We start from the raw sequence: 17,500 nt of genomic DNA on the forward strand, positions 1-17,500 counted from the left end.
CTCTCTCTTCCTCTTCTCTCTCTCTCTTCTCTCTCTCTCTCTCTCTCTCCCTTTTATCTCTCTCTCTCTCCCTTTATCTCTCTCTCTCTCTCCCTTTATCTCTCTCTCTCTCCCTTTATCTCTCTCTCCCTTGGTCTTCTTCCTTTCTTTATCTCTCTCTCCCTTTATCTCTTTCTTCTCCCTTATCTATCTCTCAACTCTCTCCCTTGTATCTCTCTCTCTCCATTTATCTCTCTCTCTCTCCCTTTATCTCTCTCTCTCCCTTTATCTCTCTCTTCTCTCCTTTATCTCTCTCTCTCGCTGCTTCCTTTATCTCTCTCTCTCCTCCGTTTCTCTCTCTCTCCCACCGTATATCTCTCTCTCTCTCCGTTTATCTCTCTCTCTCTCCGTTTATCTCTCTCTCTCTCCGTTTATCTCTCTCTCTCTCTTTATCTCTCTCTCTCTCTCTCTTTATCTCTCTCTCTCTCTCTCCCTTTATCTCTCTCTCTCTCTCTCCCTTTATCTCTCTCTCTCTCGCTCTCTCATTATGAGAGTCTCCACAATTGGCACACCTATGTGACTGAGCAAGGCAATTTGAACAGTTATGACCAGGTTGGGCACATACAGGGCAGCGGGTTGTGGAGCAACATTGTTTGGCTGGGTAGCCAAAATGTCAACATTTCTGACACTGAAAAGGAAGGGGTCAATATGGTCGCACATGGTAGGACAATTCACCAATATAAACTTCATGGGGGAGATCATGTCTACGGAAGCTAATCTTGGTAATATTGATGTGTGACTTACGCTGGCCTCTGGGAGGAATAGTGTAATACTGTACTGTCACTGCATCAAGGCAGGTAAGTAGGCCATTTTCACAGTCTGACCAGTCCTTTTTATAGATAGGACTAGCATTTGGGGGAATAGAGATATTTCCAGTACAAGTATTGAGAGAGGGGTGAGGTTCGGCAGGAATGGGTTTGCCAGTAAGATCAGTTAGGGTAGATAGTGCACGAGCTTGGGATTCAGATGTAACTGTGACAAGGCATGAACGATCAGAGCGACTGCGAAAGGTAACCTTGCCTACTTGTTTCTGGAGGCACTGTTGAAAGACAAGGGTATTCTCAGAATAGGAGGCAATAGGGGAATCACAAAAAATTGATCCCACTTGGCTAGACCAAAGAGAGTACTCAGAAGGTTTGCAGAGGTAGAGACTGTAGAAGGACGAGGGCAAGAGGAAGATAGGGCGGTATGGAGTGGAGTATTCTGGGGTGGAGGGGACAATAAGGATGAAGCGTAGTAATAAGGGAAGAAGGGGTAGACAGTAAAGTGGACTGTGCAGTAAGAGATGGAGAGAAGAATGTTGGGAGAGAGGAAGGGGTCCTTTCTGCAGGTTGAGTAATAACCTGGGTGGGTGTTTTGGAAGGGTTAGAGTTGTTCGTATGTGTCAAAGAAGGGGTATTAGTATCAGTAGTCGGAGCCATTATCGAAGGAGGCGAAGGGGTCAGAAAACCATCAAAATCAAATTTAGATAGGCTAGTTGGTGAAGGGGTAAGCCTTAATTCCCCTATTAAGGAGCCATAGTGAGCCTGAATAAAATGGGAAAAAGAAACGGTCTACCCCTCAGGTTCCCCATAAGGGGTAAGGATTAGGCAGTTACCCAAGAAAATACCGTGCCCATGGCCATTCATGACTGACACAAAGCCAGCCTTTTAACGTGGCTCTCACAGCTTAGGAATGGGATAGAAGGGGATGAAGAAGATATGGAAGAGTAAAGGAGAGAAGACCAAGCAAAATTAGTTGAGGCGTGGGCTGAGGCCCAAAGTAGAGGTGGCCCCTACCTTGGACCTCAGTCTCCGTCTCCTAAGCCCTCCCATGACAACAAGAAGCAAGGTATTGGGAAGGTCCTACTGTGAATTTGTTTTGAATTGTGGGGTCTGGGAAATGTGTTTTTTGTGGATGTGTAGTAGTGAGCAACGGCAATGTATGGATTGCAGCTTACGAGGGCAGGACATTTATGAAGCAAGCAACAGCGATAATTTTTCACTTTTGATAATGTTCCGAAGTGACTTAATAATTAAATGATTGTTATTCATGTTTGCTTTTGAATATGGATGGACTTTGTATTTCTTTGTGTTAAAATATAAATATCTGCGAGAAAGAAAATTGGTTTTGAGCAAAAACAATCTCAGCTGCAAATGATGACTATTAAAAGATCAGCGTCACTACCAGCATTTGCATGTTTTCCAACCTGGCCCTAAGGAGGGGAATCACAGCCCCATGCATTCGACAGTATACTTCTGAGTATCATAATATAGTGACATCTTTATGGCATATTATTTTAATTTTACCCTGCAATATCTCTGGTACATCTCATGGCTTTCTCTGTTATTGAGGCCAAGAATGTGTGGGTTCATTGAGGTTCTGAGATAAATGTTCTGTGTATTGGTAGCAAAGGGTGAGAAGAATCCATGAGTACCTATATCATCATAATCAGTCATGTGAAGGTGTTCTGAAAATTTACTAAACCAATAAAAAGTTCAGTAGGATACCAAAGAAAAAATACAAAAAACTTGGTAATTGTTAATGAGAGCAATGCACCCCCCAGACTAAATCCCCAAATCAGGGTATCATACACCTTTCCTACCTTCTATTTATTCCCTAGACAAGGGAGCAAGCCCCCCCCCCCTCTGTACCCCCATTTATTAGCACTTTCTGCCAACTTATAGAAAACGAACATTGAGAACTCTGGCTGTGTGAGGGTGTTGTGGACAGCAAATATTTTCGTAATTTCACGAGGCTGCTGCAGCTGTACCTATGTTGCTATTTACTGTATTTCTTGTGCTCCATACCACAGCAGTGTCCATTTCCTCCTATCTCTGAACGTCATTCTCGGTAACATATACCAAAAACTCTACTATTCTTATATTACAGTATATTATAGTACACTATAAGAATATTTGCTTTGCTACATGACATCACACAGGTTAATTTAACCATCACAAGAAAATGCTTGTTCATAAGGTATTCTGGTTATTCTTGGTATAATAATTAAAATTGACATAGACTGCTCTGTTCATAATACATTTGCAACATTTTTTCTAAATCTCCTCAAAGAGGAAATAAATCTCAATCGGCTCTTGTACCGACCATATTCATTTCATATTAAAACAGCAATATATCCTATTAAATCAATACTCAGTTAACAATTTTGCGACACTGTCACTGCATTATACATTGTTACTGTAATATTAGAGTAACCGAATTTTACCCGGAAGATCTAAAGTGCACAGACCCAGGCTATTCCATGCGGTATTGTTTACACTAAACAGCTGATATCAGCGTTTATAATAAATACGGGTTATGTCATATTACATAGAACGACAAAAGTGTAAATTTAGTTTCATCCTTGTGATTAAATTATCGCATTTATTTCAAATAGTTCTTAAATGTTTTTTGTCTCCTGATATTTGCTAACTACTGTCATGTTTTAGTATCTTTTCGTGGTAACACACAATATGGTGGCTAATAATTACCGTAAACTATTTGAATACACACAAAAAGACACGCATGCATGCGACACACACACACACACACACACACACACACACACACACATATATATATATATATATATATATATATATATATATATATATATATATATATATATATATATGAACTCACTCTCTCTTTTTCTTTTTCCTTCCTTTCTCTCTCTCTCTCTCTCTCTCTCTCTCTCTCTCTCTCTCTCTCTCTCTCTCTCTCTCTCTCTCTCTCTCTCTCTCTCTCTCTCTCTCTTTCTTTCTTTCTTTCTTTCTTTCTTTCTCTCTCTCTCTCTCTCTCTCTCTCTTTCATTCTTTCTTCCTCTCTCTCTCGTCAGCAACAACTTGGTCCACAAGATATTTTGGGCGACTTCAGTGTTTAAGTTGGGTTGGGCTATGCAAAGTAGTCCTGCATATGCTCGTTCAGTATCCGTGAACGTAATACCAGAGGAAAATCTCCTGCTAACTCTGCCTAAAGGTATCGGCTGAAGATTTACGAACACGAGGTGCTATCGACAAGTTGAAAGAATTCCAGCCCAGGGGCGTAATTTCAGCTTTTCCATGGGAGAGAGCTAAGGTGGGTAGGTGAGTGAAGTGAACAAAAACTTTGAAAATTAGCTATCTAGGGATGTTTTTAAGCTATAACCGGATCTATACGAGTAATTTAGTGAAAAAATATATGCCCCTGGGGGAGGGGGGACAAGCCAAACCTTGAGCGGTGCAACCAGAGTCTTAGGGGGTAAGTGTACCCAGCCCCTGCTCCAGCTTTTATTGACTAACAGATCATCAGATAGTCTCCTATTGTACATAACTGCTCTAACAGCATCAAGTTAGCCAACACTGGAAACTTTGAAATAGATCAAGATCGTGAAAGCATGGTGACAAAAGAAATGCGATGAGAAGGAAAGAGCAGGGACATGACTACAACACACAAACTGCACCGCAATCTTTAAAAGCCATGTGATGTCAGAAGGAAGTTAGAATTAACGACTATGAGAAAGGATAACAGCTATAAACAATGAAAATTTATAAAGGGAAAAAGCAGTGTCCGTCGGATAGCACACGGCCCCGACAGCATAGTCTACAGGTACGAAGAGTTCTAAATTAAATTCTACGGCATTAGACCTCTAGACGGCTGGTATTGAGGTCTGATACCGAAGAATTTCAGTAATGTCTCCAAACCCACATTTACATATTCTCCTTTCCTAGCACCAGACTTGTTGGACTTCGAAGGATGTCGGAAGATGTTGGTAAAGCTGTTTAACGAATCCATCACTGACGGCAAAGTCCTTAACTGTTGGGAAACCACATCACTATAGTAACCAGCATATTTTGAGGCAAAATTACCCACCCCCATTTTATTCTTCCCTCCATTCTGCTAATCAGGTTGTTTACATTTGGCAGGATAGTTTATACTCCAAATTTCAATGGAAGAATTGCATCAGATGTCGGAAGGCATGGCTGTCAAAAGAAAGCTGCTGAATTAATATATTATCAAACTTGACATAAACAAACGCCCAGCACGCTGGGATGCTTACAGTTGTCCAACACAAAATATGTATGCCATGGGCCTCTCCATGCAGACTCCAAGCACAGCATTTGCATCACAGTAAATGAATGTCAGTGGCATCCACACATTAATAAAGGGGAAACAGATGGACAGAATACATCGCACGATTCCAAGATAACTAAAGGACCATCAGAGAAACATGTTGGAACCCTGGGGAGCAGAGGATGCCGAAGAACTTACCGAAGGCCCGTCTTGCATAATTTAGGACCCAAGGTTAAACTTCGGATTGAAAAGAACTTTTCTGATTAAATTTTAAACTAGCCACTTGATTTAATGTATCACCACTAACGAGGATATAGTAACTGAAACATGTAGAGCTGGATTAATATACTTATTTTGCAACGTAAACAACTAAAAACATTAGCCTACACCTTATGTGGATTACTTGTACACATACAGGTCATTAGGCAAAAAAAAAATCCTTGAAAATATAGTGCCAGTACTTATAGCTCTCGGCTGTAAAGTGTGTACTGCAATGTGCGTATAGCTGAAGACACAGCAATTCTGTTTATTGATGTCCGATACAAATCACAATTTTTCGAAAACTCTGATTATAAACCTGCTCTATGTTTAAACAAACTCAAAACTGTAAATATATATTTTTTTTCGTCAGATTTCAACGTACAGGATACGAGAAATTAAAAGAGTAAATCTTTCATATAAAGCAACAAAATCATCTTCATTATTCCAGGCTTTAACAGAAAACATAAGAGGACTCTTCCTTTCTACAACAGGCGAGATAACTGAAGCCATTCACTCTGTGATGACTTTAACTAGGCGTCTTGTAACTTCTGGTAAGTTTCCTGATGACCTGACATCTCTTCTTGCAAGGATTTATTCTCTTCCTCGGTGTGTCCGATCTTCACGTTCACTTCTCGTCTGCAATTATATAAATGGCATTGACGATTATATCCATAACTTACACAACTAATTAACACGCATTCACACAATTAATATCTTAATATTTGTTATAAACTTGCAATTTTATAGAAAAAATGTACTTACAGCAAGTCACGTAAGTAATCAAAAGGAAGGTCTAAGCCGGGAGTACGTGATAGATTCTCAGCAAGTTTCTCCAGCTCTATTACTTCCTGTAGTTCTTTCGCGTATTCCTCCGTCAGGATCTCAGCGGGCGCTTCCTCATCCTAAGCTCAAAAAGAGTATTAGATATTAAATGATGGCGATGCGGTTTTTTACATTATGGTGAAAAGTTTATTGGAGGACTAGAGGAGTATGTCTACATATCTTACATGCAGTGCGATGAGACCGGAAACGTATTATCAGGTGTCTCAGAGATGTTCAGTTACAATCATTCAAAGTAATTATGATTCATGAACCGATATACGATAATGAATCCACAAAATCAGCAAACAGAACAGGCAAGAAAAATCAAAACATCAAGTAAAAATGAACATAATGAAGCACTGATAATATTGGTTCTTTCTACCTGTGACAATGAGAGTCAAGAGAACTTGTAGAAACCTTTAATACTGTATATTGGATAAACACTTAACGCAACATAACGCAACACAAAAGGGTAGGAATTTATGTTTTCTAAAAATAATCTGCGTATGGGGGGGGGGGTCAGTAAGAACAAAAGAATTCCGAATCATTTGGCAGAATTTGTCAATTACTACCCTAAAACAAGAAAAAAAAATATCAATCAAATGTAATGCCTACGATTTTATAAACCATAGAATTGACTCTAGATTCTAACTAATGCCACCTTTCGGAGTTGATTGACCTCCCTCATTACACCCGTTCATTACGTTTATTTATCTACGAACATCTTTATGTTTTTCCTACCTTATCCAAAAGTTGCAAAGACTGAAAGCTTCTGACGAGATCTCTGCTCTTGCACTCGTATTCAGAACTGAAATGGATATGAAACATGTTAATTTATTATTAGTTTTTATACACAAAAATGCAGTAGTTTGAAGGACAAAGCATTTCAATATCATTTAAGGCTCACACTGTCTGCATAGTTTAACGCGGACATTTGATATTTGGCAATGGTTTGGTAGATCGCCATAATCCTTCGTAGAAGTTCCTGTCTTTATTATGCAACTCTTGGGTACAGAATTTTGTTATCATTATAAAAAGATTCTCGATCATATGAATTCAGGGTATTCTTCCGCAGATTTTATTCGTGTTACAATCGAGGGAAGTACAAGAGACTAGGGTCTGAGAAAAATTATATGTATGGCGGATGAAAATATTTTGCTCTCAAAAGTGCGCACGTCATTCGCTCTGCCGAAACAATTTTACTCAGTCTATCTTGTTCACATCTGAATTACAAAATGACATGTGCAACGAGTGAGGGTGAGTTTTTTCTTTTTGCATGTTCTCTGTGCAAGGTGCTAAATTACGCGATATGCCATCCATACAAGATGGTACTGGTCTGATGAATGTCATGATCTCATTGGCAAGGTAGAATGGCCATGCTGGATAAAATGTATTTTCATTAAAGCCATCTCGGGCTTTCTGGGAATTCTCTTCCCCTCTCCGTCGCCGTTAAAGAACCACTACTACTAATTGTCATCAAGTCCTATCTATCGAGCGCAAACACATGGTCCAAAGAAAGAATGGAACTCAAGGATACGAGAAGAAATGCGGGGTACTTACACCTCGTGCGTGATCTCAAGGATACGAGAGGAAATGCGGGATACTTACACCTCGTGCGTGATGTGCTCTCGGTTGGAAGCGGTGAGAGCACGAATGGAATCGAGCTGAGTCTTGTGGGCTTTCAGCTGTTGGTTGAGTTCCTTCACAGTCTCCAGGTGGAACTTCTCGCGCTCCTTTTCTTCCAAGTCTTTGCCTGGGAAAACATTTTTGATGATGGTTTTCTTTAATAAGCATATATCTTATTCTAAATAGTTCAAGCTTCCGACTGAATTATAAATTGTACTAAGTATGATTTAAGTTATATTTAGATTTTATGAGTGAATGTAAAATGTCTGTGAGTAATAGATGTAATCTTTAAAACTACATGTACAAAAAAACAGTAATTACTGATACCCCGAAAACACTTTAATGCGAAATACTCAAAAACAAAGGCTATTGAAAATGTGTACTTTAGTCCAACCTCGAAGTGAATGTAGTTCAGCATTCAGCTCAGAAGTCATGGCTCTCTGCTTTTCTAATGTTGCCTGTAATTCATTCTGTCGAGTCACAGCTGCTTTTACCTGTCGCTTCTGAAAAATTATATAATCCAGTAGTTTTGAGTTCGTATTCACTTTCAAACTCTATAGTGCACCGATTAAAATCAAAGTAGGATTCCACTGTTGATTGTTGCCTCATGTAAATTATGTCAATTATGTAAATCATTTCCATAATCAGACTAAGCATATTAAGTTTTCATTATTTGTTGATAACAAACTCCTAGCTTGTATTAGCCAAACGCTGTTTAACAATCTTTACATTATCAGATTAGTGAGATGAATCTTTAATCACTATAGGTTTATTCACATTTCTTTTTAGTATCTCTAGTAAGAATCACAAGTAATTACTGAATATATTAAAAAAAATGGTTGTTTACGGAATACCACACTTTACATATCGCAAAAGCTTTAGGCACCCTCGAGAAATAAGACAGTAACGATAATAAATATTTCATAATCATCATGGGCGGTGGGCAGATGCGTTGACAGTAAACATAAGTCATACAAGTATGACTGTCAATAATTTGGCTTAAATTTATAAACAAATGATACCTCTAAAAATAAAATGTAGGCCTACAAGCGGCAAAATAAGTCAAATAACTGGTCACTTCATCTACCATATGTACACAAATACAAAGTAGGATAAAGACTAGTTCGACAATCACCATTATAAGGTATGGATAAAAAAAAATTAAAATTCCACACCACGAGGGAAAACGAACTAAAATACTCACAACACCTGCTAATTCTGTCCCATAATCGCTCACAGTATTCTGAAATTCATCCATGCGAACAGAAGGCGGTGTTGGTTTATTCTCTGGCATAATTGTTACTTTCAAAGAACTGAATGTCCAATTGGTAATAACTAGTGGTACTGTCGGGATTCTGGAGCGAAGTGAACTAACGTATATGACAGCGGAAATTGACTGAGTGAATACCGCGTAAAACATTTTATTGTGCACGTTTTTATTCATCTTTAGGTATCTAAGGTTTCATCAAAACTTATACTCTTGTTTTTTTTTCTATTTATTGATTTTGTTCTGTTCAACTTTTTGTATAATGAAAATCTCAATATTTTGACAGCAGTTGAGCCGTTTTCTTTTAGTTTAAATTTTCAGCAGTTAAATTTCATAACTTTCACGTGACTAAAGTGCTTGTTTAAATCTAAAGTGTAGTATATAGTATACTGTGGTGTTATGTGAAATATTGCACAGGAATTGTCCAAGCTAATAAATTCAAATAGTTTGACAGAATAATAAATGCCATAGATTGGTAAGCCTGCTTGTTTGTTTGATTTTACATACATTGCTGAAATGATAGAATGTCAGCGTTTCAAACTTTACAGAGGAATTTTTGGGAATAATAGCTCCTAAGTGCTATCGTTGTCGTGGATGTTAGATTGATCTTTCTTGCTGCTTTATTTTCATAATTACTATAAGCTGTATTATACTGTTACACTGCCAGTGCCACTATTATACGGTCCAAAATGAAAACAAGAAATGAGTTTGGTTCGTGTGAGAAACCCATCCCTTTAATTTCAAGCATTTTCCAAGTACCCATCTTTTATTAATTAAGGCAGTGGTGTGCTGAGGGGGGCGCCGACGGGTGGTGGCTCCGGGCATCCAAATGGGGAGGGCATCCAATTAGAGAGAGAAATAAGATAGTGGTATTGAAACATTTAAATCAGATAAAGTGTTTATCTGCTGTTTCATCGGTTTACTCATTCAAAATACTTCATTTTCTCATAATATTTCTCAATACTAGGAGTCTTGAGGCATACAATCAATGGGTTGGCCCCAGGCATCACCAGACCTCTGCACTGTTTTTACCTAGTTATTTAAATGCAGAAGAGCCAAGTTCAGGAGGTCTCGTCTGCTATATTAAAATTGTCTTTTAACTTTTATAATTGATGCACATTTTTGGCACACACTACGTTTTTGGGAAGACTGTTAAATGCTTCAATTCTGTTGGGAAACTTTAGTGGCGTGACTTCTAGAAGCGCTACTGCCAGGTTAATGGATGTGAATAAGAGTGCACACGTATTGGTTTGTGGCTGGCCTGTGGCGCGACTCTGGATCTCCCTCACCGTCCCGAGACTGCTCAGCACTCGAGGTACATGTGTTGCTATGCAGCTGCACATATATGGCGACAGCCATTGCGTTTTTATGGTGATGGCGCGACTCATTGGCTGGAGTGGGTGGGATTCGACCAATGAGACCCTGTTCAGATGAGCGACTTTAGTGGCGCGACTGCTAGAAGCGCACCTGTCAGGTCAATGGAAGTGAATAGGAGCACACACGTAGTGGCTTGTGGCTGGCCTGTGGCGCAACTTAAGATCTCCCTCACAGTCACCCGACTGCTCAGCCACTCGAGGTACAGACAAGCGACAGTAGCTTCCGCTTCCCCCAGCCAAGAGGGGGAGAGACAAGTCGGGCCACTGTAAGCGCCGTGTGTAAACATTCACTGAGTCAGTAGGCGCGCTTCTAGCAGTCGGGCCACTAAAATCGCTCGTCTGACCAAAGCCTAATAATTGCCACCGAAAAAAATGGCACATATCTTCGTCCACATACACGAATGCCCTCTTCATGCTGGCAATCAGTCCTAGCATTTTGTGGACCTTTTCATTTATATGAAAAGGTCCACAATATATATATATCACTGGTCAACATTAAGGTTACAGACCTTGACTTTGCCGACGATGTTGCTATTCTATCTGAGTCTTTGGAAACCCTAGTGACGGCTCTCGATGCATTTAGTAATGAAACGAAGCCCTTGGGTCTAGAGGTCTCCTGGACCAAGACCAAGATCCAGGACTTTGGGGACTTGCTAGGAGAACCTGTTCGGTCGGTACCTGCTTGAGGCGAGGACATTGAAGTCACAGAGAGTTTTACATACCTTGGTAGTGCAGTTCATAACTCTGGGCTGTCAAAGAGGAAGTCAGCAGACGGATTGGCCTGGCAGTAGAGGTCATGAACTCTCGACAAGAGTATTTGGAGATGCCGGTACCTGTGCAGAAGGACCAAGCTACGGGTTTTCAGGGCCCTGATAATGCCAGTTTTGCTCTACAGTAGTGAAACCTGGACATTATCCAGTGCCCTGGAGTCTCGTCTTGATACCTTTTGTAATAGGTCCTTGCGCCGGATCATGGGGTACTGTTGACGGGACCATGTGTCTAACCAACGGTTACACCGTGAGACTGGCACAGGACCTGTTACCTGCACAATCCGGGATCGCCAACTCAGGCTATATGGCCACCAGGCTCGCTTTCCACAGGCTGATCCTGCTCATCAGGCTGTCTCTGTAAGAGGCAACCCTGGGTGGAGGAGGCCAGTGGGACGACCTAGGAGGTCGTGGCTTGTGCAGATCGATCAAACCTGTCGGAAGGAGCTCGAGATGAGCCAGGTCCCTGCCTGGCGACTTGCCATGAGGGATCCCAAAAGGTGGACGCGGCTATGCACCCCCGTCGGCGTTAGCTCCTAATGATGATATATATGTATATATATATATATATATATATATATATATATATATATATATATATATATATATATTTATATATATATATATATACACATACATACATATATAAACACATATAGAAACATATAGATACACACACACATATATTTATTTATTTATTCATTTATTTATTTATTTATTTATTTATTTATTTATATGCGTATGCGTGCGTGTGTATTCTTACATAGTTGTTTTAATGCGCGTGCGCGCGCGCGCGTGTGTGTGTGTTTGTGTTTGTGTGTGTGTGTGTGTGTGTGTGTGTGTGTGTGTGTGTGTGTGTGTGTGTGTGTGTGTGTATTGAGTATGTTTATTCCTTCGACTCGAATGTATCCCATATATATAAATAAAGAGAGAGTGATTTAGTGTTTATACATAGTATATTGACACAAGATTCAATTTATACTTAAGTTTTTGGAAAATAAGAAATATGTGATTTCTTATCTTTCAATTTCTCAAAATCAAATATTTTGTCAAACTTGAATGGAGAGAATCAGCTGTGTTTACATTTTGTCGGGACCGTCGCGCGGGTTGCGAATTGGATTATGGGAACCCATTATCATAGAATTTTACAGATATTTCCTAAAGGGTACAGTCTTGCCTTTGCCTATGGATCGGGTGTCTTCAAGCAAATCGGACACAAGAGTGTTAGGGTGAGTGTCAAAAGCCAAAAAATGTTTAATCTGGCAAAAAGTCAACAGACAAACACAGGCTCAGTGGTGGGAAATGTTTAGCTTTAGAAGTCAGTTTCTGATATTGACATGCAGCAGTGAAATCATTATACACAATATGTAATAAGGGTAAATTTGGAAATGCATCCCCACCCCCTACCAGGGGGTGGGGATGCATTTCTAGCAGGAGGGAGGTCAGACCCAGGAACAGTTGTAACCATATCTTACTTCAAGCTTTAACTCCAATTGGGCCAGGCTGTGGGCCACTGGGATCATGGGGGTCATCTAGGTTGTTGTTGGCAGGAATTGCGGTCGCCATCTGCCATTCCTTATTCAGACAGTGGAGGGTACAGATTTGCGGTCTCGACAAAGAACTGGTGGTGGACTACTGGTGTCTGACTTTTGTGTAATGACACAGTGTCTTACAGTGTGGGCTCAGTGCTTCCACTGGAAGTACACTGTGATTTTGCAGGTATAATAAGCTTGCATCATTGTTTCGGTAATATTTCACGATGAAGTCCAAGTAATTATTCTCATACCCTACACACTTTTGGATTCCAATTGCCTTCTCCTCGGCACAGCTTCTATTGTCACGTGATGAGCTATTCTATATCCGATTGGTTCTATTGAGTGTCTATGTTCACGTCACACTGACTTATGAATCTAATTGGCTCCTTTGATTTCTCTCATTCGTCATCTGCTACAAGTCCGTCTGATTTTCAGCCGCGCTAAACAATTTTTGTGTCATTTTGTGTCGGCACTGGAGGTGTAAGGTTACTGTAGCTCCTTGAAATTGTGGATTTTATTCATTCTAATACTGTTATTGTTAATTTGCGGAGAAAATGGCATAGAAGAAAACTTTCATAGAATAATGTGTTCTTGTACTTGGTAACCTCAGATTCTTTAATTTAGATATGGGACTTGCATTTCCAATAATACCAAAATTAGTTTATTCTGTTTGTGTAATTATGTTGGTTGAGACCTAGATCTTTTTTCTTAAGGTTAATTAATGAGTCATTCCAGAATTTTAATGTTAAATGTGTGTTTGATGATACTAATATTATTAGATGTGACTGTTTTATGTAGTGTCCTCTGAGTAAGTTCCTAGAATAGGTCTGCACCTTATAACCTATCAAATTTAATATCAGTAAACTCCAATTAATGTCTGTTAGCATCATCTAACAGTAACAGTCTACAGAGCAAATAGATAAGCACAATAGGAAGAGCCAATAACACTTTTCAGACACTCTTTACAGTATTGACACAATCATCAGAAACTGTTCCCAACTCCAAGTGATGGTAATTTTACACAATAGTACTGCACAATGTATCGCGATGATTTTGGGAAGATACTTGTCGTGGCTTTTAAAACAAAACTTTTTCTTTTATATATATATATATGATTATATTGACTGAAAACGCTGTGACGTGATGGCCTAGTTTCAAGCCTAACACATTAGTAATGCACTGCCAAGCCAATATCGTCAGAGTATTTGGTTTCTGCAGACTAAACTGCTGTATCAGAACAGGACCGTTTACCATGATCATGTTTTATTTATGTTATTCTTTGATCAAGGATTGATGATACTTAGTGAAAATGTATATTATATGTGATTTGTTAGACCAGACTTACTTTGTATGACCTATATTAGCTTTATGGCCAGACATGAATGCAAAAACTCAAGAGACTTAAACTTGATGATAGATAGCTATAAATGAAAACTTTAAAATAGTGTGTCCTGTTCACAGTCATTACATTAGCTGATTTATAAAAGAAGTTGTGTTTTTATTAACAGAGATATTGGGCTAATGAACAGGATTACATATATTTGATGAATTTCACTTTTTTAATTGAAAAATTAACATTTTGATATTGAATTTTAACAGTTCTTGGATCATATGCATATGATCCAATGATCCAGCTGTATACATGTAAGTTTGGTTTGTATGCAAGATATTTCTTGCATACAGCACAAAGTACATAAACATTTGGGAGAAAAAATTCACAGTTATTGCATACTTCATCATTCTTTGATTTATATGTCAACATTGGATTATATCTTTAATTAGTAGTTTGATTCTTATTGCAGTGAATATTCAAAATTCATAAGGACTGATGAGTTTTTTCCCCCCATTTTACAGTTGACAGAATGCAGCTGAGGGCATAATATCAAGCTAAGTTCTGGAGTAGAGGATTCATCATCAGGAAATAGTAAAAGAAAGAAAAATCGTTGATGTTTAGGAATCAGTACAAATAATTGTTGGAAAGCATACTAATAGAAAATATAGTAGTGATTAGGTCAGGAGAAGTGATTGCAGTGCAGACTTAATTATGTCATTTTATATGAAGAATGCAAATGGGGGATTAAATACACCAGGGGGTTCCCGTGTGCGACAGGCCTTTAAAAGTCCATTTAGAGGAAATGTGTCCTCAGAATCCAATCCAAATCATCAGATATTGCCAGAAGATTCCTCCAAAGACCTGAAGACATCTTGCAGTGCCTTGGAATTGAAAGAGAATTCCCAAATGCAAACTAAAGGAGGAAGAGGATCAGCCAACGTAACTCCAAAGAGACATGCATTATCAAAATCACACATAGCCAGAAGAACATCCCTGCAGGGTTTCAGTGCACCATTCCGAAGCCCAAGCAGGAACATAGGGCAAGATCAAGCACAAGGCTCACTGGATGAGCAACTGGCTGCCCTTAAGAAGCAAGAATTAGAATTGGATAATGAAATTACTTCCCTTGAAGAACAAGGGCTGAAGACTGAAGAACTACAAGTACATATAGAGAATCTACATCGCTACAATGAAATTAAGGATGCTGCTCAGTTGGTCATGGGTAGATTAGCAGAACTGGAGGGGGTTACAGTGAAAGAAATGCATGAAAAATATGAGATATCCAGTTCTGAATAAATGTGTAAACCTGATAGCCATGTATTTTTTTGCCAAGAATGGCTATATGGTGAAACATGAACAAAATGAACAATATTAAAAATATCATTCAGTGTATTGCAGTTTAAAGTTAGATATAATTTAGTTTGATGTGACAAGAGATTTTGAATGATAAATTCTTTCAGTTTACAGCAAAGGAAAGTATATAAAGAAAAAGAATATGTGATTCTGCATAATGTATATGGTAACATTAGCATAGTAGATTGTGTCAGTTCTTTCACAGTTTTTCTGTATTTTTGTCTTTCTTTTTCTATTTTCCCATGCAAATAGAAATTATACCATATATTTTGTCCTAAAGTATACTAGAACTAGATAAGAAGTGTGTTTCTTTGTAATTTTATAATGAATATGAAGTTAACTTTCTTCTCTAAATGTTGTTTTATTGACCCAGTCAGTCTATGATGTTAATATAACAAAACAAATTGAATTTCACTTTCCAGTTGTTAGATATATAGATAAAAAAGGAAAAAAAAAAATGGAGTGAATTAATTTAAAGCCTGATCATTTGGTCAAATATAACCATGAGACAGTATCATAGTTTAAAAATGTGAATATATATTTCTTGTGAATCTGTCTCAATCTTTGTATAGCGTATATATATATATATATATATATATATATATATATATATATATATATATATATATATATATATATATATATATAATGGCAATGAGACTGAAGCTGTCTTTGGGCTTCATGTCTCTTATTGCTGTGTATGCTCCTACCGATGTTTGTAAACTTGACGTGAAAGAGATGTTATACGCCAAACTTGCATCCGTGGCAGACAGTTGTCCCCGGCGAGATATTTGTATTGTTCTGGGTGACTTCAATGCAGTATCTGGCTGCGATCGAGCTGGCTATGAGATGTCAGTCGGTCCTCATGGTTCGGGAGTTGATACTGGCAGTGAGAATTCCCTCCTTTTCCGGGATTTTGCTAGATCCCAGAAATTGAGGATTTCTGGCTCCTGCTACCAGCGCCCAGACCCACATCGTTGGACATGGTACAGCGATGTGGGTAATGCAGCCAAGGAGATCGACCACATTCTCGTTAGCACTTGTTGGAGGATCCTCCAGAACTGCAGGGTGTATAGGAGGGCTGAGTTCTGTGGTACTGACCATAGATTGGTTGTGGCTACCCTCTGGGTACACTTCAAAACTCCCCAGCGGCCCAATGATCACCCTAGGGTGTTTCATCTGGACAGGCTGAAAGAGAGGGAGTGTGCCCCGAGGTTTGCTGACACAATCTCTGATCGGCTCACAGCGCTTGACAATCTGAAGGACCCTGTACTTCTGTGGGACACCTTCAAGCGTGAAACGCTTGATGCAGCCCAAGATTCGATTGGAGAATGCCCGAGAGCAAGACAGAATTCAATCTCTCAGGAGACACTGGAAGCCACTGATGCTTGCCGTGCGGCTCGTCTGGCAGGGGATATGGATTTGCACCGTTCTCAGGTGTGCAGAACTCGGTCTCTGTTAAGAAAGGACAAGGAACAGTTTATTAGGAATCTTGCTGAGGAGGTCGAAGGCCATTTCTTAGTAAATGACCTTTGTCCTGCATACCAAGCCCTGAGAAAACTGAACTCCAAGCCCTCTTCACAGGTGACTGCAGTTCGCTTAGTGGGTGGCCAGATCGTCTCAGATCCTGTTGCAGTGAGGGAGCGTTGGGCTGAGTACTTTGAGCAGTTGTATCAGGTTGACCCTCCAACAGTTAACTTGGATGTGGGTAGTGCTGTGATTCTGCTGCCGGACCCACCCATTAGCGAGGACCCTCCCTCCCTAGCTGAGGTTAGGGAGGCGATCTCCAAGCTGAAGAGTGGTAAAGCAGGCATCCCAGCTGAACTGTTAAAGGCTGGTGGTGAACCTATGGTGCGGGGATTGCATGCTGTCCTGGCTGCCATCTGGCAGTCTGGTACCGTTCCCTCTGACCTGTTGAGGGGTGTGGTCATCCCTCTCTGGAAGGGGAAGGGGGACTGAATGGATTGCAGCAATCACCGCGGCATCACACTGCTCAGTGTAACAGGCAAGGTTCATGCCTGCATCCTTCTGAGGCGTATCAGAGACCATCTACTAAGGCATCAGAGGCCAGAGCAATCCAGATTCAC

The 17,500-nt window shown here is 39.6% G+C and overlaps 4 protein-coding genes across 5 annotated transcripts in view; 2 read left to right on the plus strand and 2 right to left on the minus strand.

The window, feature by feature from the left end:
- LOC113807100 (uncharacterized) overlaps nucleotides 1-3,332 on the minus strand; it is a gene marked incomplete at its 3' end in the record, with an annotated part of 18,148 nt that extends 14,816 nt beyond the window's left edge. Inside the window, 1 exon segment of the mRNA XM_027358269.2 lies at nucleotides 3,248-3,332.
- Nucleotides 3,333-5,585: 2,253 nt separating this feature from the next.
- Nucleotides 5,586-11,636, minus strand: LOC113807105 (filamin A-interacting protein 1-like). 2 transcript variants are annotated; one of them, XM_027358278.2, is made up of 6 exons: nucleotides 11,148-11,636; nucleotides 8,177-8,285; nucleotides 7,765-7,909; nucleotides 6,898-6,964; nucleotides 6,097-6,236; nucleotides 5,586-5,970 (listed from the first exon to the last, which is right to left on the minus strand). In XM_027358278.2, the coding sequence occupies exons 1-6, from the start codon at nucleotides 11,163-11,165 to the stop codon at nucleotides 5,865-5,867; spliced, it is 585 nt and encodes a 194-aa protein (XP_027214079.1). In that variant the 5' UTR covers nucleotides 11,166-11,636; the 3' UTR covers nucleotides 5,586-5,864. The 2 variants fall into 2 exon arrangements, with proteins under 2 accessions (XP_027214079.1, XP_027214078.1); XM_027358277.2 differs by lacking the exon at nucleotides 11,148-11,636 and adding an exon at nucleotides 8,987-9,187.
- Nucleotides 9,384-15,767, plus strand: LOC113807103 (DNA repair protein SWI5 homolog). The gene is made up of 2 exons (XM_070125586.1): nucleotides 9,384-9,524; nucleotides 14,582-15,767. The coding sequence occupies exon 2, from the start codon at nucleotides 14,772-14,774 to the stop codon at nucleotides 15,354-15,356; it is 585 nt and encodes a 194-aa protein (XP_069981687.1). The 5' UTR covers nucleotides 9,384-9,524; nucleotides 14,582-14,771; the 3' UTR covers nucleotides 15,357-15,767.
- The window catches only part of LOC113807102 (phosphatidate cytidylyltransferase, mitochondrial), a 20,234-nt gene continuing 14,988 nt past the window's right edge, over nucleotides 12,255-17,500 (plus strand). Inside the window, exon 1 of the mRNA XM_027358275.2 lies at nucleotides 12,255-12,421. Within this exon, the coding sequence (XP_027214076.1) occupies nucleotides 12,314-12,421 (108 nt within the window). The 5' untranslated portion in view covers nucleotides 12,255-12,313. The remainder of the gene's footprint in view (nucleotides 12,422-17,500) is intronic.

Source organism: Penaeus vannamei, chromosome 9 (assembly GCF_042767895.1).
Source record: "Penaeus vannamei isolate JL-2024 chromosome 9, ASM4276789v1, whole genome shotgun sequence".
Lineage (NCBI taxonomy): Eukaryota > Metazoa > Arthropoda > Malacostraca > Decapoda > Penaeidae > Penaeus > Penaeus vannamei.

Coding starts and splice junctions, on each gene's coding strand:
- LOC113807105 (XM_027358277.2), bottom strand. CDS start 9,076: ATGCCAGAGAATAAACCAACACCGCCTTCTGTTCGCATGGATGAATTT. Junction 7,910..8,176: donor TGAACTACATTCACTTCGAG/GTTGGACTAAAG, acceptor ATGTTTTCCCAG/GCAAAGACTTGGAAGAAAAG. Junction 6,965..7,764: donor GAGCACATCACGCACGAGGT/GTAAGTATCCCG, acceptor TATCCATTTCAG/TTCTGAATACGAGTGCAAGA.
- LOC113807103 (XM_070125586.1), top strand. CDS start 14,772: ATGTCATTTTATATGAAGAATGCAAATGGGGGATTAAATACACCAGGG.